Here is a 25452-nt window from a genome sequence, read left to right on the forward strand (position 1 = left end):
AAAATGGCAAGGATAAATCAAGATCAGGCATATGTATGAAGTATTGCATCATACCTCATGTACTGAGTTTATTTTGTTGGGCAGACTAGATGGTACCGTACAGGTCTTTATTTGCCATCATCTACTATGTTACTGTAGTTAGCTATGTAACTGGTTTTATCACATCCTCCAGCAATGAGTTCCCCAGAGCTTAACTATGCAATGAGTGAAAAAAATATTTCCTCCTATTTGTTTTAAAAGTATTACCATGTAAGTAGGTGGAGTGGCCCCTAATCTTTGTTCTTTTTGAAAGAATAAACAATTCACATTTATCTGTTCCACTCCATTCGTATCCCCCCTCAGCCGTCTCTTTTCCAAGCTGAACAGCCCTAATCTCCTAAGTCTTTGCTCACATGAGGGTTCTTCCATCCCCTTAAATCATTTTGATCGCCCTTCTCTGTACCTTTTCCAGTTCCACAATATCTTTTTGTGAGATGTGACAACCAGAAGAAATAATGGAACTGAAAAAGGATCAGAGGACGGTAACCGAAGTCTAGGGGCGCGCAGGTAAACCAGCCCTAGACCTGCCGTAATTCCGAGCCCTTAAATGCGGCAAGGGTGTGAGTAACTTATTGTATTCTGTAAATGGCAGGCAGTGCCCGTGCCCAGAAGCATAGCCAGGTTGTGATGCCAAGGGGAGCGGAGAGGTGCACGCGTGCACTGTGTAGGTGCGACAGACAGTCTGAAAAATTGGCGCAGCGCTGTCGGAAGACCTTTTGGGGGAGCGGTCGCTCCCCTGGTACCCCACCTAGATATGCCTCTGCTCGTGCCTTTCCCTTGTGACCTTCCCTGTGGCAGCTATGCCGCTTATTCACACATTTTTTGTATTCATTTTTAAATTCTTTTATCAATGCTTTTTAAACATACACAGAAAAACTCAATATATGAAAAACAATAGAAAACGATCATAATAAGAAACCCAATTAATTATAGACTACATTACGGGACTCACCCTCACATCATGTGGGCCTAAAAGAAATCCATAAACATAACAAACTCTTTATCATCCATACACTCCCCAATTATTGAAAATGACTGAAGATTAACACCTTGACGAACAGGTTTATCAAAAAGAAAAGATTCCAAATGGGAGGGACCTGAGAAAACATATTTATTATTCCCATAAGTGACCAGACACTTATAGGGAAATCTAAGAAAAAAAGTAACTCCGACAGCCAACACTTTAGGCTTGAGCTGAAGGTACTGCTTCCTGCAAAATTGGGTTCGTCTGGCCACATCTGCTGGCCACAAAACGAGGCTTGTTTCTTAGCAAAACACAGTGTTTCAAAATAGATTTCTTCACTGATTCAGTTTGAAAAGTGACCAGTAGTCTAGCACGCTTGGCACTATAATCCTTAGAAGATTCTAGAAACTGAGAGGTATCTAGACTATCTTTGATCAGTACCTCCATCTTCTGCAGTTGCTCTGGAACCTCTATGAATGTAATTAATGTTCTCAAGAGACAGTCGACAAAAGGATATTGCAAGATGTCGTTTAAACACATTTTCAAGAGCAACAGAGGAGCTAAGTAATGCAAAATAGGAAAAGTCAATTATTTGCCCCTTTCCAGAACAGTGCTTAGTTGCCGTTCTGTACATTTACATGGTGGGCACCCAGTTACAGAGTTCCCGTTTCTGTGCAGTCGTGCATATGCATGTCTGCAAGGGCTCTTGCATTAACATATTTCACAGGTGTGCCAGTCTTTGGAGGTTCAAGAGTGTATGCACATCTCTCTATATAAAAGGCAACCCCAACATTCTGAAGCCTCCACGGAAGTTGAGGCGCCCGAGATATCCGGTGTGCCCTGGAGTGTCTGCACCGCCCTCGCGTCAAAACATCATGACGTCGAGGGCGGAGCTATGACACTCGAGGGCCGAAACGGAAACGCCACAGCGAACAACTAACAAGGCAAGTAGCTCGGAGGGACGGAGGGAGGGGGCCCCTTGCTAGCGTCCGTTTCATTGCGCTCAGAAACGGGCATTTTTTCCTAGTGAATATATAATACACCCCCCACTTGGCCACAGATGTAATTATTTTTCATTTCCCTACACAAATTTGTTGTGATTTCATCCCAAACTTCAGTTGTGCCGACTGGCCAAGGGATATCCCTGGTCCTTTCTGCCCCTTCTCACCCTACTTTTCCCAATGTATCTCGTCACTGTCCAACAATACTCCTGCTTCTGTTCTTTCTCTCTGCAATCACTCCCTGCACCCCCCCCCCTTCCCGATTTAGACTCCTTTCCACAAAAGGCTGAGGGCAACAGCCAGGAGAGCAGCTCGGGTGACAGACTCCAGATTTAGGCACAAATTCCCTTTTGTCTTTCTCCTTTTATCAACTTGTGTGTGCCTTCCGACACCCCATCCATGTTTCCTTTTTGCACTCTCTCTCTCTCTCGCTCTCTCTCGCTCTCTCTCTCTTTTCTTTCTTCTTGCTTTTTTTCTTATCCATCTCTGGGGGTTATTTGTCTTTTGTCTTTTACTGTTTTGTCTTACTTTTGTCTTGTATTCTCTTTACCTCTCCCTTTTCTTTGTCACTATTCCCTTCTCTAATTTCTCTTTATATTTATTTATTTATTTGTTGCATTTGTACCCCACATTTTCCCACCTATTTGCAGGCTCAATGTGGCTTACATAGTACCGTCAAAGGCGTTTGCCTAGTCGATGGATAACAAATACAAAGTTGTATAGTGATCGTAACAGGATTACAAACGGTGTCTCGTTAAGGTACATACATACATGGTAGCATACATGTAACATAACATATATGGAACAGATCATGATATATGTATACCATGTGCCTACATACATGGTGAAGGAGAATACATTATGGTGTTACATGAGGCTTGTGTCTTGCTATCTCCTTTCTTCCATTTTCTCTCTTCTTTATCTTTCCAGTTTCATTTTTCTCACTTTCTCTTGTCTCTCTCCCCTTCCTTTGTCATTACTTTCTCTTTTTGTGTCTTGCTATCATCCTTCCTTTTATTTTCTCTCTTCTTTACCTTTCCAGTTTATTTTTTTCTCACTTTCTCTTGTCTCTCTCCCTTTCTTTTCCCATTTTTATCTCTGGCCATTTTTTCCATGCCTTTCCTCATGCTTTTATTATCTTGAACAAGTTCAGAAAAATGGAACCCAATCCAACCCATTATGGCACCAACTTAGGCTGTACCATGTAAAACATAAGTTATATTTTATTCTTACTGTGCTTGTTCTGCATTAGTATCTCTTATAGAAACAGGGGTGACATGATACAAACGTTCAAATATTTGAAAGGTATTAATCCGCAAGCAAACCTTTTTCAGAGACGGGAAGGCGGTAGAACTAGAGGACATTTGATGTTGAAAGGGGGCAGACTCAGTACTAATGTCAGGAAGAATTTTTTCACAGAAAGGGTGGTGGATACGTGGAATGCCTTCCCGCGGGAGGTGGTGGAGATGAAAACAGTAATGGAATTCAAACATGCGTGGGATAAACACACATGAATCCTGTTTAGAAGGAATGGTTCCGTGGAATCTTAGCAGAGATTGGTTTGCGATGCTGTTAATTGGGAAGCAAAATCGGTGCTGGGCAGACTTCTACAGTCTACGCCTTGATCGTGACTGAATAGATAGGGATGGGCTAGAGTGTACATTTTAAGGGGCTTCGACGTTAGCTTCAGAACTTCTAGTACAAGAACAATGCTGGGCAGACTTCTACTGTCTGTGCCCTGAGAATGAAAAGGACAAATCAAACTCGGGTATAAAGTATCATGTGAAATGAGTTTATCTTGTTCGGCAGACTGGATGGACTGTATAGGTCTTTATCTGCCGTCATTTACTATGTTACTATGTTATAAAGAACAGTCACATTAGTGAAGAGTATTACAGAAATCCAAATGGCATCCAAGTCCATCACAGGGTAGACAAAAATGAAGTCCCACTGCCTCCCCTGGGGCAGGGATAGTACCTTTTCTGTGAGCCCGCTACCTTCAGCTTCATCCCTGACTCTTTCTGCAGTCCCCTCCCACAGAAGAATGTTTGAACGTCTGTCATATCCATTCTCCACTCTTTTTACAGGATACGTTTCAGGTCTCTTCATTGGGTTTTTGGTGAAGACTGCACCATTTTGGTGGCCTTCTGCCAGTTTGCTTCTTCTTTGTCTATATCGCTCTGGAGATGTGACATTCAGAATCTGACAAAATACTCCAGATTTGATCTCATCAGATTTAAAAAGAAGTATTAGCCTTTTTTTTAATTAGGTGCACCTCTTCTGCTGCACCCTAGGATTCTAATAATTCTTGCCACAGTTTGGTGAGACTGTTTGACAACCTCGAGGTCCATCCCAGCCCCCTCAACCATTGACCAACATAGAGAGGGTGCAAAGTACAAGACAAAGTCCAGAATATCAGAAAATAAGCACTAAGAGCCTTTAAAATAAGGACACATCCTTTTAATCATGTAGCTTGAACACCAATCTTTGTATTAATGACCGAACACGGGCCGTGTTTTGGCGCACAGAGCCTGCGTCAGGGGTCAATAGGTTATTCTTAAGCAATTCTGGTTAAAAGGCCTGATGCACACAATGGGGATCACAGTCCAGTCCTTCATAATCCAGGATTGAAGCAGAAGACTGTGAGGAGTAAGAAATTACGCTTAGTTTGTATTGTTCAGTATCCCGTCAACCGTTGGCAATACCTAATCTTCTATCTGCCCTCCATAATGGCCTGAGTTTGCCCACAACATGCCGGCTTTCTCCATCCCTTTCCATGTTGTTCAACAACCACCAATCCCTCTGTATAACTTTCAAGATATTTCCTTCTGCTAAACCCGTTATTCTTTCCAGCCGTTAATCTCCTTTCCGTTATCACTCATCTCAGTTTGCATCCACCTTTCCTTTCATCTTCATCATCATTCTTAATTGTCTATATGCCTATCAATCAGTGATTTTCATCATAAAGTGTACTGGGATAGTTTTAAAGATCTCAATTCTCTACTTTGGAAGATAGATGGATAGAGACGTTAAAATACCTACAAGTCATAAATGCACAGGAGGCGAGTCTCTCAATTGAAAGCAAGCTGTGGAACAAGGGGGCATAGGATGAAAGTGAAAGGGGATAGGGGTAACCTGAGAAAATACTTCTTCACAGAAAGGGTGGTGGTTGATCAGCCTCCTGGTGGAGACAAAAACTGTATGTAAATCCTAGAAAGATTGGGACAAGCACATAAGGATCTCTAGGGGAAAGGAAAGGAGAGTAGATGGGCAGATTGGATAGGCCATATGGTCTTCGTCCGTTCTTTTTCTGTGTTTGTTTCTATGCAACATCCTTCTCATTTGTAATATCAGTCTTTATCTGTATCCATCCTTCCTTCCAGAATCATCATTTCTATCATCCATCCTACCTACCCTCTTTTCCTTTCATCACTCTGTGCTTCCGTTAACCAATAATGAAGGGGAAGTATATAACAGTGGAATTGCTGAGACACTTTTGTTGTCATACCCATGCCTCATAAACCCTGTGTGAACCCTTTTTCTTATCCAAAGGAGGGATTCCCTCTATTGTTCTCTGAACTCATGCTTCAGAAATGGACTGCAGCTCTTCTGCCAGAAAACAATGGAATCCCTCTCCCCAACTCCCCCTCGGTGGCCAAAGAGCATGATTTATCATTACAGAGAGGGGGCTCCACAATACGTCATGTTATTTCATCTCCACCCCCCATCCCCACCCCGGTCTCCCCTCCAGCTGTTGACATTCCAGGCTGGGCCTCAGTGCCAGGTAACACTCCATTGTTCTCCATTGTTACCACAGCCAGAATGTAACCGTCTCTCTGAATGGAATTCCAAAGCTATTGTTCAAAGTTCCAGAAAGAACAATAGGATTTGGGAAGTCCAGCCAACAGCATCCTATCACATCCTGGCACAAAGCTGAAGGGAAGCTTCCAGACAGAAGATTAGGAACACATTCACCTCAAAAGGGTCTGCTCCCAGAGTCCAGGCCAGGGGCACCTAAATCCAGCTCCTGCTCTATTCTCCCATTGTAGAGGAAAGCAGAAGGGCAGGTTGCTTCTTTGTTTTGTCTTCAGTCTTCTCTTTAGGGTTTATCTGTGGTTTGCACTCTTTTATGCCTGCACAGAATTGTCTGTTTCGCTGTTCCAATGCTGCATCCTGCATCTCCTCTCCTTCAATCTGTTTTGCCTGCAAATTGAAGCCAGGCACCAGCTCTCTCTCTCCATCAAAAAAGAAAAAAGCCATTACACACCTCTCACTCACAGTCCAGAAATCTCTCAATTCTACGGAATGGAAGAGCATACAAGACCCCAAAAAAGATGGGGGCAAACAAATCAGGTATTCTTCTCATCCATGGATCCCTCAACATCCAATGCCGACCCAACGTGCCTCAGCAAGATATCAATGTGTCTGCATCATCCTGCTGTCTACGGAGAACCTCCATTACAGGTAAGCAACTTTACTGTCCTTGCTGCATGGAGCTCTTTGTCTGCCCATGACCTCACAGACAAGATGTGTAAGAAAAAAGTGTATTTTCTTTTTTAATGATTAAATTAGAAGGGCCATGAACAGGGGAAGACAGGTTTTAAGCTTAAAAAGAGAGGTTTTAGGTGGGATTTGAATACGGTAATACCTTCACTCCAGATGGCTATTCCACGCATTCGCTGCAGTGTGGAGTCAAGATTTTGTGCTTGAGAGGACACAGATAAAAGCAACTTGTCTGACGTTTGAAGTTTGAGAATAAGGGGAGATAAGAGAGAAAAGACAATGGGGAAACTGCAGCATTGATGCACTTGCAGGCAATGAAGTTTGAACTTTATGCGGAAGCAAATGTGGAACCAATGTGGTGACCTACAAAGAGTTAAATAATAGTAGCAACTAAAGGAAGATAAGTGGTACGCTTGAGTTTAGAGGAGACGGCAGTGGAAACGGATGGCTCAGTGGCGGATAGAAATGTGCCTTTGTGACATTTACCCCCTCATTCTATAAATGCCGTCCAAACATAGCTGTACAGTTATAAAATAAGGTCATGATGGGGGTCACGTGATGCTCTGAGGAGAGGAAGACGTGGTCCCGCGATCTCCCGGGCCCTGGCTCTCTAAACTGATTTAAAATTGGATCCTCAGCTCACATCTTTCCCCAAAAGACGATAAAAGGAACAGTTTAACCCCTCATGGACAGATACTTAAGTTCGCCAACGCAAACAATGGCGAGCCGAGGGAGTAAAAAGGAAAAAGAAAAAGTAAAGGCGCCAACGGCGGTAGTAGAAGAGCGGCCTGCAAACGGGGGAACCCGATTTACTACGGAGCAACTGCAACAGATCGTGGAAGCAATGGACACGGCACTAGATCCGAAACTAGATAAATTATACATGAAAGTGACCAACCTGGAAACGCTCATAGCAGACACGATGAAACGAACAGGAGAACTAGAAAGCAGAGTCTCCGCCGTAGAAGACGCAGCAGGCCCCGCGACGCAGAGAGAAAAGAAAATGGCCGCCACACTGGAAATGCTGTCAGCAAAAGTGGAGGACCTAGAAAACAGGTCACGGCGGGGGAACCTTCGCATAGTGGGGCTGCCAGAGTCAGTAAATGATCGACTGTTACCCGATTTACTAGAAAAATGGTTAGCAGAAGAGTTCGCGTTATCGGACCATGCAGGGAAACTGTGCCTGGAAAGGGCTCACCGCATAGGTCGGAGGCAAGAAGGCAGGCAGACCCCACGAACAGTGATTGTAAAGGTGCACAATTATGTGCATAAAGAAGAAATTTTAAGAGGGTTTCGCCAAAAAAGAAATACGCTGCAATATGAGGGACAGCAGATACGTATATTTCAGGATTATTCAGCAGCACTGCAGGAAAAAAGGAAAAAATTCACCCCATTGTGCCAGAAATTACATGAAAACCAACAGGTATTTATGCTGATTTACCCAGCAACATTAAAGATCAAACATGAGGGCCGTTGGAGGCAATTTGAGGATATTCAGGAAGCTCAGAGATTCGCAGCGGAACTGGAGACAAGAGACCAGCAAGGAAATACTGAGCAGAAAAACGGCTGAGGCGCAAGAAGGAAGAGAGACCTGCAGTGCAAAAGGTTTGATAATGGGGACCGATACTGAGTAATAAAAGAATTATATAATGAATGTAGAGCTGGGGCGGAGAGGGCGGGGGAGCTAGGGCCCGGGGACACGGGGAACCCCAACACCCATAAAGATAATGGGAGTAGACAAAGAGGGGAGGGGGGAAGGGAAGAGGGGGGATGGGGGGAAACCCAAAAGCGCAAAGGGGAGGGAAGGGGGGGTGGAGGTTAAAGGTCACAATCAAGAAATATCACTGGAAAGCTGGGCTTCGATAACGAGGAGGAGGAATGAGAGAAGGGGGAAATTGGTGGACATCAAGAACAGGTACAAATGGAGAGGGATATTCCAAGGGGGGAGGCTGGGTCCCCTGAGGAAGGGAATAGAATGTAAACGGGAGTTTTATAGTACACACAGAGGAAATGGCTAATCTCCAAGGAGGGGGGACTAGACTGATCTCCTGGAACGTAGGGGGGATCACATCCCCGGTCAAAAGGGCAAAGATCTTAAGTGCTTTAAAGCGACATAAGGTGGGAGTTGCGTGCCTACAAGAAACCAGGTTATCTCAAACAGAACACAAGAAATTACAAAGGCACTGGGTGGGAGAGATGTTTTGCTCCTCGGCGGCGGGGAGAAAAGGAGGGGTGGTGATCTTAGTGCATAAGGCGGCAGCAATTAAAGCTAAATTCCTATTTGCGGACAGTGGAGGACATTATGTAGGGGTGCAATTAAATTGGCAGGGACAGACGAGACTACTTGTAGCAGTTTATGCTCCCCAGTCAGGAGAAAAGAGATTTTTTGCAGATCTCTTTGCAAAGTGCCAGCAATATGGCTCGGATCCACTAATTATAGCCGGGGATATGAACCAGGTTATGGAACCAGAATTAGATAGGACAGGCAGGCAGCCGAGAGTGGAGACATCGAGACCGGGTGTACTTGAGACATTTTGTGGGGGGCTGGGGGTGGTGGACCCGTGGAGGCTACTTCATGAAACAGAACGTGATTATACACACACCTCGCGGGCCCACGGAACCCAGTCCCGCATAGATTATATTTTCGTCTCACAACAGCTGTTCCCCCAGATTCTGAATGCGACTATAGGCCCAGATGAAATTTCGGACCATGCTATGATATGGATAGAAATAGAGGCCCAACCATATTACCGAGCGGCCGGAGGCTGGCGTTTTCCAGCATACCTATACTCATCCCCTGAGTTTGCCGCATTTCTGGCTGATAAATGGGCAGACTATAACCTGAACAATGAACAGCACATAGACAATGCTGGTCTTTTTTGGTCCACTGCAAAGGCGGTAATGCGGGGGGAGGTGATGGCATACATTGGAAAGAGGAATAGACAAATAGCACAGCGGGTAGTACAGGCTGAAAGGAGGGTAAAACAGGCCAGAAGGCAGTACACGGCCCACCCTACACAGGACGTGTTCGAGTCCTTAATTGCAGCACGGACAGAGTTAAATAGCCTGCTACAGGAGAGGTTTATGAGAGCCACAGTGACCCGTAAATATCATCTCCATAGATTTGGGGACCGCCCGGGAGGCATGATGGCTAGACTGATAAAGGGAGCTCGCAGACGGCTAGCGGTGACTAGCATACGCAGTGGCCCTAATTTATACACCACAAGCCCGGAGGAAATCGCGAAGATATTTAGAGACCATTTTGAGGAGGTATATTCAGGGGAGCAGACAAGGGAGGATCTAAGGGGAAAGATACAGGAGTATGTAGCTCAGTCGAAAATACCACATTTGACGGGAGACCAGATGGAGTCACTGAACTCACCATTAGACGCAAAGGAAGTAATGAAGGCCATACAGGCCCTGAAAATGCACTCAGCTCCCGGGCCTGATGGGTTCTCGGGTGAGTTTTATAAATTGCTTAAACAACAAGTAGTGGGGCCCCTACTAGGCTTGTTTGAAGAGGCGGTAGAAACAGGAAGGCTCCCTAGATACGCAAATGAAGCGCTAATTACATTAATTCCCAAACCAGGAAGAGATACCACAGACCCGGCTGCTTATAGGCCTATTTCGTTAATTAATGTGGATGTAAAGATCTTGTCAAGACTATTAGCAGAACGCCTAGCAAGAGTACTCCCAACGTTAGTAGGAGAGGAACAGGTGGGATTCGTCCGTAGTAGACATTCGGTGATAAATGTCCGAAAGCTGCTGGCAGCAGTGATAGCGGCACCCGGGGGGAATGCAACAAGCCTAGTAATCAGTTTGGACGCGGAACGGGCATTTGATAGGGTAATATGGTCATTTATGTTTGAGACACTCCAATGGGTGGGAATAAGGGGCTGGTTTCTAGAAGCGGTTAAGATGCTCTATGTGGACCCACGAGCCAAATTGCTGGTTAATGGGGTTAGAACTCAAGAATTTCCCATAAGGCGGGGAACAAGACAGGGGTGTCCTCTATCCCCATTATTATTTTTGATATCATTGGAACCCCTATTATGTAAAATCCGTGCAGAGCCTGGAATCCGGGGAATGAGGGTGGGCAAAGGAGAGGTGAAGTTACTAGCTTATGCAGACGACATAGTGTTACTAGTAGAAGATCCGCAGACATCGGTGGAGCGGCTACTTGAGAAGATAGGGGAATATGGAAAGCTATCAGGGTTTAGATTAAATTTGGGGAAATCTTTGGCACTGCCGATGTCTCCCATAGTTCAGACCAGTTGGAGTGGCCCCTTTCCTTTTAAATGGGCGGAAGAGAAGCTTACGTATTTGGGGGTGGAAATCCCGGTAGATCTGTCCACATTGTATAGAAGGAATGTACGACCCCTGCTGGAGGAAACTAAACGCCTCCTAGGAATATGGGGCTCGTGTCCACTTTCCCTGACAGGGCGCATTGCGCTATTTAATATGATGATAGCACCGAAATGGTTGTATAAATTCCAGATGCTGCCATTATATCTACGGGGAAGGGAGGAGAAAATACTACATGAAACCTTAAGAAAGTTTCTGTGGAATAGTAAACGCCCCAGAATAGCGTTGAGTGTACTGTGTAAGCCTAAAACACATGGAGGTATGGGATTACTCAGTATCAGGTACCTCACAATTGCCTGCACAATGAGACATGTTCGGGATTGGCTAGTAGGAAGCCAACAATTTACAAACACCCAGCTGGAAGCATCATTGAATCCGGAAGTGCATCTTAGCTGCCTAATGCACACCTTAAAAACAAGACCAGTGGGGCAGCAACCTTTGAACTGTTTTGTGCGATCAGCAAGAGCAGTGTGGCGGTGGCTGTGCAGAAGACAAGGCTTCGCGGCAGGGACAACTCCTTTTCTACCATTGACTCTTAACCCTGATTTCCCAGATGGTTCATCAGCGCAACACTTTAAATCATGGAAGATGAAGGGGATTCGGTACCTATTTCAATTGCTGGATGCAGAAGGGCAGGTAAAGCCACTGGCAGCATTACAAAGAGAATTTGGTTTGACTGCATCAGATTTTTATGCTTATGCACAGGTGAAGCACTACGTACAATCATTGGGAGCAATGAATCTGGCAGAAGACGTGCAAGAAACGCTAGCAACAGCACTCACTCTAGGATCGGAAAACTTGGTGCCACTGCGATTCCACCATAGGCACCTGTTGGACACAACAGAAGATATAGATTATCGCAAACTGGCACGAGACTGGAAGAGGGACCTTAAAGTGGAGATTACAGCTGATATGCTGCAAGGCTACCTGCTATCCATTTTACATAGGGCGGTGTTCATAAGGCAATGGGAACAGCAATACAAGTTTGCCACGCGGGCTTACATCGCACCAGCCAGAGCGCGACAGGCAGGTTTTGGAACGGGAAATTGTCCCAAATGCGGAGAAGAAAAGGCGACCTTGGGCCATATGTTCTGGCAATGTACACGGATTAGAACATTTTGGAAGCAGGTTTTGACAGAGACAAATCATTATTGGAAGCGGACAGTGGGAGAAACCCCGCTGGTATTATTTGACGTATATGCTATTGCCAAACCGATTCCTGTGGGATGCACAGGCTTTCTAAGAAGAACAGTGTTAATAGGAAAAAAGGTGATTCTACTCTACTGGAGAGAAACTCAGGCGCCTACAAAAGAGCTATGGAGAACAAAGATGACCGAACAGTTGCACCTGGAACTTTGTGGGCTCACTGAGGCAACTCACTCACAGCAGGAACGGAACGCATTCTGCAGGGTGTGGGAGCGTTATTGGACCACCCTTCAGCCCAATATCAGGAAGAGGATCATACACAGATTAAAGGGGAGAGAGAAGATACCAGTGACGCACTGGGACACATCACAGAAGTGACATTGGACCTTTAACCAGTCCTTAGAGGGAGAGGGTGGGAAGGGAGGAGTAGGGGAGAGGGAGGGGGGAGGGAGGGACTATCACAGACAATGGACCACTGACAAAGTCTGCTCACTGTTTTAGCAGCAATCAGGGTAGTTCATAGAGGATGGGCAGTTTAAGTATCATTGATAGAGACTCGCTGCAGATGTTAGAAATGATAAAATATCTGAATCAAACAGAATGTAGCATGTGGGGAAGGGGGAAGTGGGATATAAATGAAAAGTTGATAATCATATTTGGAGAAAAATGTGGAAGAATTTATGGTATTGTGGTTACATACTCTTTCTATGAAAATGTCTGTTATCTTCACATTTGTATTGGATACGTTGTTAATAAAAATTATTGAAAGATAAAATAAGGTCATTGATGCGCCTAAACTAATTGGCGATGACTAGCACTAATTGGCACTAATTAGTAGTTACATACGTAACTGTTCTATGCCCCCATTCTTTAAACAGTATGCAACTTCACAGGAGGCGTGGCCAAGGGAGGGGCATTTTGGTGCAGTTTTATAGAATACCTGCATTGCTGGTGTAAGTGCTCGCACCTAAAACCGAACTTAAGTCGGTATTCTATAATGGCAGTTCCACACGGAAGTGCTGTTATAGAATTTGCGCTTGCTGCCCTGTATCCCAGCACCTAACTTTAAGCGACCTTTACTGAATCTACCTCTAAATTACACGTCTATCACTTGTGCACGTGCATACCTACAAATTATTGCACATACAGTCAATTTGCAGCCTTAAAAATGTTCGAACGTGCACAAAATCACCCACAAAGAATGACTAGGTAAGACAAACATGAAAAATGCCCCCAAATCAGGAACATTTTGTTTAAAATGGGCATTGGCCATGCACACACCTAGGAGCAGACCCATGAGAAGGAGGTTGCAGAAATCTAAGCATTTAATTTTCAAAAAGGAGACTATCATAAAATGAGAACAATTTAAAAAAAAAAACTTAGAGGAGCAGCTGCAAAGATCAAAAATGTATATCAGGTATGGATGCTGTTCAAAAATACCATCTTGGAAGCCCAGACCAGATACGTTCCATGTATTAAAAAAAGGAGGAAAGAAGGCCAAACGACACCCGGCATGATTAAAAATTGAGGTGAAAGAAGCTATTAGAGCTAAAAGAAAATCCTTCAGAAAATGGAAAAAGGATCAAACTGAAAATAATAGGAAACAGTTTAAGGAATGGTAAGTCAAACGCAAAATGCTGATAAGGAAGGCAAAGGGAGACTTAAAAAAAAAGATTGTGTTGGAGGCAAAAACATATAGTAAAAACCTTTTTAGGTATATTAGAAGCAAGAAGCTGGTAAAATAATCAGTTGGGCTCACTAGATGATCGAGGGGTAAAATGGGCACTCGGGGAAGACAAGGCCATAGCAGAGAGATTAAATTAATTCTTTGCTTTGGTATTAATGTATAATTTATTCTTAAAATCAAGCATGGTATCCGAAGATTGGAGAGTGGCCAATGTAATGCCAATTTTTAAAAAAAGGTTCCAGAGATGTTCCAGGAAATTATAAACCAGTGAGCCTGATGGTGCCAGGCAAAATGGTAGAGACTACTGTAAAGAACAAAATTACATAAGCATGGACTAATGAGACAAAGCCAACATGGATTTAGTGAAGGGAAATCTTGCCTTACCAATCTACTACATTTCTTTGAAGGGGTGAATAAACATGTGGATAAAGGTGAGCTGGTCGATATTGTGTATTTGGATTTTCAAAAGGCATTTGACAAAGTACCTCATGAAAGATTCCTGAGGAAATCCGAAAGTCATGGGGTAGGAGGTAGTGTCCTATTGTGGATTAGAAACTGTGTAAATTCTTTTCTCCGAGGACAAGGAGGCTGCTTGTTCTCACTGATGGGTGACGTCCACGGCAGCCCCTCCAATCGGAAACTTCACTAGCAAAGGCCTTTGCTAGTCCTCGCGCGCCCATGCGCACCGCGCATGCGCGGCCATCTTCCCGCCCGAACCGGCTCGTGTTCGTCAGTCTTCTTTTGTCCGCGCTCGGGACGGTCGAGTTTTACCGCCGTTTCGCGCCCCTCAAGTTGACCCTCGCGCGTCTTCGCGATTTCGCAAAAAAAAAAAAAAGTAGAAAGACCTCGGTCTTTGTCCCTTCCCGTGTGTCTAGTTTGTTTCCCTGACGTAAGTTTCCTTTCGCTTTCGGGGTAGGCCTTTTTTGTGGCCTCGGTACGGTACGCCCCTGACCTTCCCATGCCCCTTCCCTGGCCACACCCCTTCACATTTGCACGTGAAATAAGTTAGGTGCACAGGTTATAGAATAGGGGGCATGCACATAACTACTAATGACGGCGTTTCTAATGACTGCCAATTAGAGCTTGTTAATGCTCATGATTGTTATCACCTAATTAGCCGATTAGTTGACACATGGATCTATGATCTGCGCCCAACCTTAGGCAACCTATACTGAATCCGACAGTTTATGTGCAGTTCTGGACATAGGGAAACTAGAAAAGGTTCAGAGAAGGTAACAAAAATAATAAAGAGGATGGATCAGCTCCCTTCTGAAGAGAGATTAAACAGGTCAAGGCTCTTCAGCTTGGAGAAATGATGAATCAGAGGAAATGTGATAGAAAATTATAAAATTGTGAGGGAGTGAAAAAGTTCAATAGCAAACAATCATTTAATATCCTTAAAACAAATTTTAGAAAAGTTTTTTTTTTCATGCAGCACACAGTTAAGCATTTGACATAGGATATAATACAATTGGTCTATGGAGCTGAATGACAGGGTTAGGTGGGTGATTCCACTAATGTCTCTGGAGGTGAAAGACGTGGTTAGGAGGATGATACCATTTACGAGGGTGATACCACTGAAGTCTCTGGAGGGGAATGAAATGTTTAGGTAGGTGATATCACTGAAGTCTCTGGAGGTGAATGATATGGTCAGAATGTTGATACCACTGAAGTCTCTGGAGGTGAAAGACGTGGTTAGGAAGGTGATACCACTTACGAGGGTTGTACCACTGAAGTCTCTGGAGCAGAATGACATGGTGAGAAGCATGATGTCATTGAAGTCTCTGGAGGGGAATGACATGGTTAGGTAGGTGATATCACTGAAGTCTCTGGAGGTGAAAGACGTGGTTAGGAAGGTGATACCACTTACGAGGGTTGTACCACTGAAGTCTCTGGAGCAGAATGACATGGTGAGAAGCATGATGTCATTGAAGTCTCTGGAGGGGAATGACATGGTTAGGTAGGTGATATCACTGAAGTCTCTGGAGGTGAATGATATGGTCAGAATGTTGATACCACTGAAGTCTCTGGAGGTGAAAGACGTGGTTAGGAAGGTGATACCACTTACGAGGGTTGTACCACTGAAGTCTCTGGAGCAGAATGACATGGTGAGAAGCATGATGTCATTGAAGTCTCTGGAGGGGAATGACATGGTTAGGTAGGTGATATCACTGAAGTCTCTGGAGGTGAAAGACATGATTAGGAGGGTGATACCACTGAAGTCTCTGGAGCAGAATGACATGGTGAGGAGGGTGATATCACTGAAGTCTCTGGAGGTGAAAGACATGATTAGGAGGGTGATACCACTGAAATCTATAGAGGTGAATGACATGGTTAGGAGGATGATGTAATTGAAGTCTCTGGAGGGGAATGAAATGTTTAGGTAGGTGATATCACTGAAGTCTCTGGAGGTGAATGATATGGTCAGAATGTTGATACCACTGAAGTCTCTGGAGGTGAAAGACGTGGTTAGGAAGGTGATACCACTTACGAGGGTTGTACCACTGAAGTCTCTGGAGCAGAATGACATGGTGAGAAGCATGATGTCATTGAAGTCTCTGGAGGGGAATGACATGGTTAGGTAGGTGATATCACTGAAGTCTTTGGAGGTGAAAGACATGATTAGGAGGGTGATACCACTGAAGTCTCTGGAGCAGAATGACATGGTGAGGAGGGTGATACCACTGAAGTCTCTGGAGGTGAACGATGTGATTAGGAGCTTGATGCCACTGGAGGGGAATGACAGGGTTAGGTGGGTGATACCATTGACATCTCTAGAGGGAAATATCATGGGGAAGAAAGATTTGTGCAGCTGGTTCTCTGTTATTTCTTTCCTTTGTTCCTCCCCTCATGTCTTCTCTGTTCCCTTTTCCTTCACTCGTTCTCTTTTTATATGTTATTATTATTATTATTAACATTTGTATAGCGCTACCAGATGCACGCAGCGCTGAACACCTGACATAGACAGTCCCTGCTCAATAGAGCTTACAATCTAAAAATAATACAGACAAGACAAGGGCGAGGGAAGTACAGGGTGAGAAGGAACAAGGGAAGGTAATTGAGTAGTAGCTAGGAGCCAAAAGCAGTGGTGCAAAGGTGGGTTTTCAGCATAGATTCGAAAACAGGTAGAGAGAGCTAGACATACAGGCTCAGGAAGTCTATTCCAGGCATAAGGTGCTGCAAGGGAAAAGGGACGAAGCCTGGAGTTAGTGGTGGAGGAGAAGGGAGACGACGAGAGATTTGTCCAATGAGCGGCGTTCACGGGGAGGAATTTAGGGAGAGATGAGAGTGGAGAGGTAATGGGGGGGCTGCAGAATGGATGCATTTAAAGGTCAGTAAGAAGACCCTGAGTTTTTGTCCATACAGCGCTCAGAAGAGGAGTGCAGTGAGGGGAAGGGGTCCTTGCCAGGTGAAGATCCCTCGGTAGTGAGGATCTTTCATAGAGATGAGCTGGCTGAATTGATTGATCAGGTGGTTGCTGAGACCACGGTGGCAAAGGTAAAGCAGGTAGACCTGTTGGTTAAGGGTATTCGCCGGTCTTCCAGTTCTTTTCCCATGAATAAAGACCTCAGAAATATGGTCATACAGGAGTGGTCTTCCCCAGATTCTGCTTGTAGGGTGGCTAGAGCTATAGCTTTATCCTCTTCCGCAAGAGGATAGGGACTCCTTAAAGTCTCCTACAGTAGATGCGGTGGTGACGGCGGTCACTAAAGCCACTGCTATTCCTGTTGATGGGGGGGGGGGGGGGGGGGCTGCTCTCAGGGATCCTCAAGATAGGAAGTTTGAATCCTTTATTAGGCGTAGTTTTGATCTGTCCGCCTTGTCACTGCAGGCCTCGGTGTGTGGATGTTTAGTAACTCATGCTTGCTTCTGCTGGCTGAAAAATTCTTAGATGATCCGGCGGTGGATAGATCTTCCTGGGTGCAGGAACAAGCCAAGCTGGAGATAGGCTCTTCTTTCTTAGCGGATGCTCTTTATGATTTGCTGCGAGCGTCGGCAAAAAATAAGGCATTGGTTATGGGAGCTCGTCGGGCTTTTTGGCTTTGAGGTTGGGTCGCAGATGCGGCCTCTTAAGTCCAAGTTGTATTCTCTCCCCTTCAAGGGTTCTATGCTGTTTGGGGAAGAGCTGGATAAGTTGGTACATGGTCTTGGGGATGCGTCCCAGACCAGGTGGTCGTCTGCGAGATGCTCGGCGGTACAGGCTGAATAGGGCCAATGGTGTACCTAGAGAGCGATTTTTTTTTTTTTTTTTTTTCAGCGTATGCAGCCTTTTCATGGAGGCTGCCGGGGAGGTCGGGATGCATCTTCGGTGGGTTCCGCCTCTGTGCATGCTTCGCAATGAAGGTGTGCGGGTCCAGCCTCTGGTTCGCGTGGGTGCTCGTCTACGTCAGTTTTACCAGAGGTGGACCCACATCACATCGGATCAGTGGGTGGTCGAAGTGGTTCGCGACTGGTATGCCCTAGAGATCGATGGCCCTTTTCCCGATTTCTGGGATCTCCGTGTCGCTCTCGTCTCAAGGCCAGGGCAATTCGCCAAACCCTCCGGTTGATCAATCTGGGGACTGTGGTTCCCGTACCCACCTCAGAGAGGGGGGGCGGGTTGTTACTTGATTTATTTCGTGGTTCCCAAGAAGGAGGGTGCCTTCTGGCATATTTTAGATCTGAAAAGGGTCAACGGGGTGCTGAAGGTTCCCTGCTTCTGGATGGAGACTTTGCGTTTGGTCATTGTAGCGGTTCAGTCGGGGGAGTTTCTCACTTCGTTGGATCTGACAGAAGCCTATCTACATATTCCCATCTGGGCGGCGCATCAGCATTCCTCGTTTTGCGGTCTTAGGACAGCATTTCTGTGCTCTGCCGTTCGGTCTTGTGACGGCGCCTCATACCTTTTCCAAGGTTATGGTGGTCGTAGCGGTGGCATTGAGGAAGCAAGGAATGTTGGTCCATCCGTATCTCGACGTGTGGCTGATTCGAGCCAAATCAAGGCAGGAGAGTGTAGAGGCGACCCGCAAGAGTGGTGAGTTTCTTGGTGTCGCTCGGTTGGGTAGTGAACGTGGACAAGTCACCTAGTTCCATCGCAGTCCCTGGAGTATCTGGAAGTTCGTTTCAACACGTTGAAGGGGCGAGGGTTCCTACTGTCAGCTCGGATTGTCAAGATGCAGGCTCTGATTCGTCAGCTTTGCTCCAGGTATTGGGTCTCATGGCAGCGTCGATAGAAGTAGTTCCGTGAACGGGCTCACATGCGGCAGTTACAGTTGTCCCTGCTAGATCGCTGGTCTCCTCAGACTCAGGACTTGGAGGAGAGAGACTTTTTGCCGGATGCTATTGCTTGGGCTCGGCGGATTTCGGAGTTGCAGGCTGTCTTGTCATGCTCCTTTTTCCCCCCCTTTTTTTCTAAGGAAAAGGTGTCCCTAAAACCCTCCATCCTTTTTGCCTAAGGTGGTTTCCTCTTTTCATGTGAATCAGGTTTTGGGCAGAAGGTTCGACTCAATGCCGGTTAGCTAAATTTCATCGAGCTTTGCGTTCTTACTTGACAAGGACTCAAGTGTTTCGGGCCTCTGATAGGTTATTTGTGTTGTATGGGGGACCTAAGAAGGGTGTTGCAGTTTCTAAAGCAACGTTATCGAGATGGTTGAAAGAGGCAGTTTCTTCGGCAAACTTGCTCAAGGGGCGTGAGGTGCATTCGGTACTTAAGGTGCATTCTACTCGGGGGGGGGGGGGGGGTGGCTCCTCCAGGACTGAAAGTAGTTTGATTCCTGCTCAAGATATTTGCAGAGTGGCTGTCTGGTCTTCTCTGCATTCTTTTGTGAAGCATTATAGAATTGATGTGCAGGCCAGAGAGGATGCGAGTTTTGGTGCAGCAGTTCTGACTTCTGGTTTTTGGGGTTCCCGCCCTTAGACTATTTACTGCTTTGGTACTTCCCAAGCGTCTTGTTATGTTTACACTTTAATCCTCCACCTTTTCAGACCCGTTGGACTGCCCAGAGCAGTTTCCAGCATGTATAACGATGAATTTTATGTACAGTGTTTAAATACGACACATCAAAAACACAGTGTAAATATATACATTAACACAATTCAAAGACATAAAGAACAAAGCTCCCTCCCCATCTCTGGCAGTGCTTTGTGTGGTATTTTTAGTTTCTCTCAGTACAGATCCTGTGCAGGTCAGTAAGGGACTCTGATACCTGATACAGCTTCTGATGTGGTCAGAGGGAGACAATAAAAGCCAGAGAGAGAGAGGTGACCTTCCTTCACACCGCCCAGCTTTCCTTATATAGTGCTGCTGGAGACACTGCTATAAGACAAAAACATACAAACCTTTTTATTTATAGAAAGGCTTTTCTCGGCATCCTTTCGATTGAATTATAAACCAGAGAAATGGAGCCCTTCGTTGCCAGGGTGTAACAGTTTCTCTTATTTCTGTAAGAAGGTCTCAGGCATGTTACCGTGGGATGCTGGTAATGGCTTTTTAGAGATAATTCATATGTTCTCTGGTGCTTTATACATAAGTACGTAAGTATTGCCATACTTGGCAAGACCAAAGGTCCATCGAGCCCAGCATCCTGTTTCCAACAGTGGCCAATCCAGGTCACAAATGCCTGGCGAGATCCCAAAAATGTACAAAACATTTTATACTGCTTATCCCAGAAATAGTGAATTTTCCCCGCCAATTAAAAACAGTCTATGGACTTTTCCTTTAGGAAGCCGCCCAAACCTTTTTTTTTAACTCCGCTAAGCTAACCGCCTTTACCACATTCTCTGGCAACGAATTCCAGAGTTTAATTACACGTTGAGTGAAGAAAATTTTTCTCTGATTCGTTTTAAATTTACTACATTATGGTGCAGGAAGAGAGCTATAGACTTGGGAGCAAGGCGAGGGATGTTAGGCAGTACCTCTAACTGGGTTTTGCCGCCAACACATACATAGCTTTAATGATGCAGCTCACTTTTGCTCAGCAGCACTGCCTGCTCAATCCAGTAGAGATCCCCACATAGTGTACTCAGTTCTACATCTGTGGAACCCTCGTCTGTTCCAGTAGTCGGTCCCTCACCCGTACCCACCATCACCACCACACACATACACCTAGGGAGTAATTCTGAACTAGGCGCCGGCAAGACCCTTGCTAAACTAGTAGAGCATGCTTTATAAAATACTAGTTCAGCGCAGTGGCATACCTAGCTTGCTTTCCACCCAGGGTGGGTCGCCCGCTGCGTCTCCCCGAGGCACGTCACACCCCACCCCAAGGCTCGTCACCTTCCCTCCCCCCCCCAAAGCGCATCACCCTACCACCCTTCCTCCTAGCAAGGAGATACATGGAGCAGTCATGCAGCTGTTGGCTGTGCCGGTCCCCTGCCCCAGAACAGGAAGTAATATCAGAGGGGGCAGGGGACTGGCGGAGCCGACAACTGCATGACTGCTCCATGCACCCCCTTGCTTTCTGAATCCAGGGTGGACTGCCCTCACCACCTGGCCCTGCCCTTGTTACACTATTGGTATAGCATGAATCTAACTTTGGACGCTGCACCTACGCTTGCTGAAACGTGGTGTACATGCTGGCATGCAACTAACGGCAGTTGGGAGCGTAAATTACCCTATTCTATAACATCGCAGCTAATTTCTGGGAACACCCTCCCATGGCCACGCCCCCTTTTGGTTTCATTCTATAAAATTTAGATGCACTTTTTATGGACTAGAGCAGTATTTCTCAAGTCGGTCCTGAAGTACCCCTTTGCCAGTCAGGTTTTTAGGATATCCACAATGAATATGCATGAAAGAGATCTGTATGCAGATCAAAAAGAAAGAGGAAGTATATGCAGATCAATCTCATGCATATTCATTGTGGATATCCTAAAAACCTGACTGGCAAGGAGGAGTACTTCAGGACCAACTTAGGAAACACAGGAATAGAGCACAGGGCAAATCTGTGTGTAAACCCAAATGAGTGCCAATTAGCAATTAATTAGATTTCCTGCAGATCTGGGAACCACGCCCAAATTTAGTTGGCCTATATAGACTCTGGGTGCTAGTGGTTAAAGAATCAGGTTGAAATCCAAGGAGCCCAGGGTTCAAATCCCAGTTTTCACACGGACACACTTCGAATTCCTCAGACACTAACTTAGTAAGAACCTGTGACATAGCTATTTTGAGATACTACATATCTTTTAGTGAAAAATTAGTAAATTAAAATTTCATACACTTTAAATGCAAAAGTACTCAAATAAGAAATTCTTCAACCAAGTGCACATTAATAGGGATAAAGGAGGAACACAGAAAATAATGCCTGTTAGTAAATTGACCCCCTTGAAAATAATGGGGCTGATGACAGTGCACAGAGGTGCAGATCTTGAGTGCCGATTCCCGCAGCTCTGGCAACGCACCTTAATCTCGCCCTGCAACACTCCCTAATACTTCAGTACTAAACCGCTGCCCCCACAGTTCTGCCAGTGCACCCCTTTAACCTCCCTATTATTCCAGTGGTGTCTGTGACTCTCTCTTCCTGCCCAAATCTGTCACTTGGGAAGCAATCTTGAAATCCCGAGGTGGAGTTTCCCTTTGAAAATGCAATGGCCTGCTGCTTTAGACCACCTATGGGGATTTCAAACTGAAATCATTGCATATGGCCAACTGCCACGCCCTTGCCCCTTCCCCCCTTCCCAGATCTATTTTCATTGGAAGTAAACATATCCCCCACCCCCCAAACACCCAATGTTTCACTTTAGCTGCATTGAGGGAGGATAATTTTCAGCGCTCCTTATTATGTAAAAAAACTTTACAAATGACCCCCACCCCAAAATCCATGATCCTCCTTTTCCCTCTGACTTTCCTGACACTCCCCATCAGCTGTGGAACGCCTGGCCTCCCCAGACACAGATAGTTGAAATATTTTGGAAGCCACTGCTCCCTGAACCTGCCATCTGTCAGCGCCATGCCTGAACAATGACGCTCAGATACTATTGTTCTCCAACTTAGGGGGAGGGGGGGGAAGGATTCCAGATCTGGAAGGAGACTTAAGGGGGTGGATAGAGGAGATGGACAGGTATAAATGACCAGGCCACTGGCAGCTTTGCACATTCTCCCCTTTCTGTCTGTAGCTGTGTTGCTGTCAGGTAGGACTGTGCACCTGTGCATGGGTATTATGTGTTTGACATTGCGAGAGAGATCAGGCAAGAGGAATTGTAGGATAATTTTCAGCCCCCAAAAGCATGAAGCAATATTTTAGAGAAGTGAATGGAATGGCTTGCACTGTGCTTTCAATAATGTCTGTTTTTTATTCTTTCAGGAGCTAACAGTAAAGTCTTCCTTCTGCCTAACATCCCACAAACGAAGGTGAGCAGCGGCGGAGTCAGTGCTTGCCCCCATGTCCCTTTAATAATCTGTCTGCAGAGATCAGGCACAAAAGAGAGGGCAAAACAGCATACAAAATAATACAGAAAGAAGAAAAGAGCAACACTGGGCTTTCAGGATTGAGAAAATAAATGTCCTCCTTTATTGAAAGATTGACCCGACATGGGCCGTTTTTTGGCGCTCAAGTGCCTGCCTCAGGGGTCAGAAAATCCTGTTTGTATCTTTCTCAGAGATGTTATGTATAACCAAAAAAGCGGGGTACAGTGCCTCTAATATAGGCAGTGTATTTCTGTTCAAAGAACGCTGTCAATGCAAAAAAATTAGGTGCATTATTGGAACCTACAAATAAGCCCTTCCTTCGAATTACCCTCAAAATGTGCAGACGCTTTTACCTGGGTAACTTCTCTTTCAAAAATTAATGTGGAGTACTCTAAAATTCCTCCTAAGAGTGTATTCTTACAGGCCAGCTAACAAGTAGGCAGAGAGGGAGAGCGTTTCAGAAAAGTTTTTTACCCAGGTAAACCTGATTACTGAGAAGGTTTTCTTTAAATCCAGGATCTGGGGTGTGAGGTTTGGGGATAGTCCATCATGGCATGTTCTAACTGAGGGGCAACAGTAGTGGGGAGGACACGTCTGCTTTTTTGTGGCAGTACAGGATAGATGCTGGTGTGTGTTTGTGTCAGTATGTCCTCTGGCAGTGTGCGCACGTACGAGCACACCGTCAGCATAGGAGGAAGTTGAGTGGCGTCATGACTTGGTGCATCCATCTTCTTTCGCTAACATTTTTCATTCTGATACATTTATAACTCGCCTATCATAAAACTTTTAAGTGGTTTACAATAATACATTGATAATAATAAAAAAAGTACAAAAATATAAATCACAATATCAATAAAAATACATGTCATAAAATAATAAAAACACTTCACAACAAAGACTGGTTCAACTATTATAGGCTAATAAACATGCTTTTTTTTCTCTCCCTCTCTCTCCCTCTCGTCAGGTGCAGCCATGGGAGATGCAGAGATGTCCGAGTTCGGCGAAGCCGCTTCCTTCCTGCGCAAGTCAGACAAGGAGCGGCTGGAGGCGCAGACTCGGCCCTTTGACTTGAAGAAAGATGTCTTTGTACCTGACGACAAGATGGAGTATATCAAAGCCAAGGTTGTCAGCCGGGAGGGGGACAAAGTTACTGCCGAAACAGAGACCAAAAAGGTAAAGGGACGACATGTCTCAGCCCCCACCCATTCCTGATCAGGATAGTAGCAGCCCCTGAAGCAAGCCTGAGATTTGGCTATTGTTCTATTCTAGTTCCTCTTACAAAGAAACACAGGAGGTGAAAAAATACCTACAAACACACATATGAACACAAAAACACACATGCATACAAACGTGTGAAAACGTGCACACGTAATTACAAACACACACATATGCATGCAAACAGACAGACACACACATGCAAACACACATATAAACACATGCAAAAGCACACACATACACATGCAAACATACATATACATACAGAGATGGAAACACACATAAACACAAAACACACACATGCACATATCCATACCCACACACAATCTGTTTGGGTGGGAGCAGTGCTGCAGCAGAACAAAGACGGCTTCTAGGATAGCCTGTGAATTAGTGAAATGTCATGGCACGGACTTTGTATATACGTATGTAAATGACAGTTGGCCTGCATGCACATTGGAAATTGTCCTGGGCCCTGCTGGTTCTAACTGGAGCAGCTGCATTTTCCACAGTCTCAGCTCCTGCTGAGTGAAAGTGCCTTACCATGCTTCCTCTCTGCTTCTTGCAGACGGTGACAGTGAAGGAGAGCCAGGTCATGCAGCAGAATCCTCCGAAATTCGACAAGATTGAGGATATGGCCATGCTGACCTTCCTGAACGAGCCAGCTGTGCTGTATAACCTCAAAGAGCGTTACGCAGCCTGGATGATCTATGTAAGTGTTTTTCCGCACCACACGATTGCTCCGTGTCTGATCTGAAATCTGTATGCCATGCCACTCCTCTGCTGCCACGGTGCCATTGATGCACCAGGGCCAGCAACAGCACACAGTTACGAACAGAGGAGCAGGCTATGTAGTGCTAATGGCACCCTTTCCCCAAACATCATCCCCATCCCACACAAAGCTGAACTCTGTCTGTATCTCTCCATCCCTTCCACAGACTTACTCGGGACTTTTCTGCGTGACCGTCAACCCCTACAAGATGCTGCCTGTGTACAAACCAGAGGTAGTCGCTGCTTACAGAGGCAAAAAGAGGAGTGAAGCCCCTCCCCACATCTTCTCCATCTCTGACAATGCATACCAGTACATGCTAACAGGTAAGGGACCGTGTCTCATTTCCTTTCCCCCAGTACACCTCGCCATTATATGCGG

General features: G+C 45.4%; 1 protein-coding gene across 1 annotated transcript in view; it reads left to right on the forward strand.

The window, feature by feature from the left end:
* Positions 1-22766: 22766 nt before the first annotated feature.
* The window catches only part of LOC115458002 (myosin-7), a 29707-nt gene continuing 27021 nt past the window's right edge, over positions 22767-25452 (forward strand). The window contains exons 1-5 of the mRNA XM_030187746.1: positions 22767-22813; positions 22987-23033; positions 24055-24263; positions 24871-25014; positions 25241-25397. Coding sequence (XP_030043606.1) covers positions 24063-24263; positions 24871-25014; positions 25241-25397 — 502 coding nt within the window. The 5' untranslated portion in view covers positions 22767-22813; positions 22987-23033; positions 24055-24062. The remainder of the gene's footprint in view (positions 22814-22986; positions 23034-24054; positions 24264-24870; positions 25015-25240; positions 25398-25452) is intronic.

This window comes from Microcaecilia unicolor, chromosome 14 (genome assembly GCF_901765095.1).
Source record: "Microcaecilia unicolor chromosome 14, aMicUni1.1, whole genome shotgun sequence".
NCBI lineage: Eukaryota > Metazoa > Chordata > Amphibia > Gymnophiona > Siphonopidae > Microcaecilia > Microcaecilia unicolor.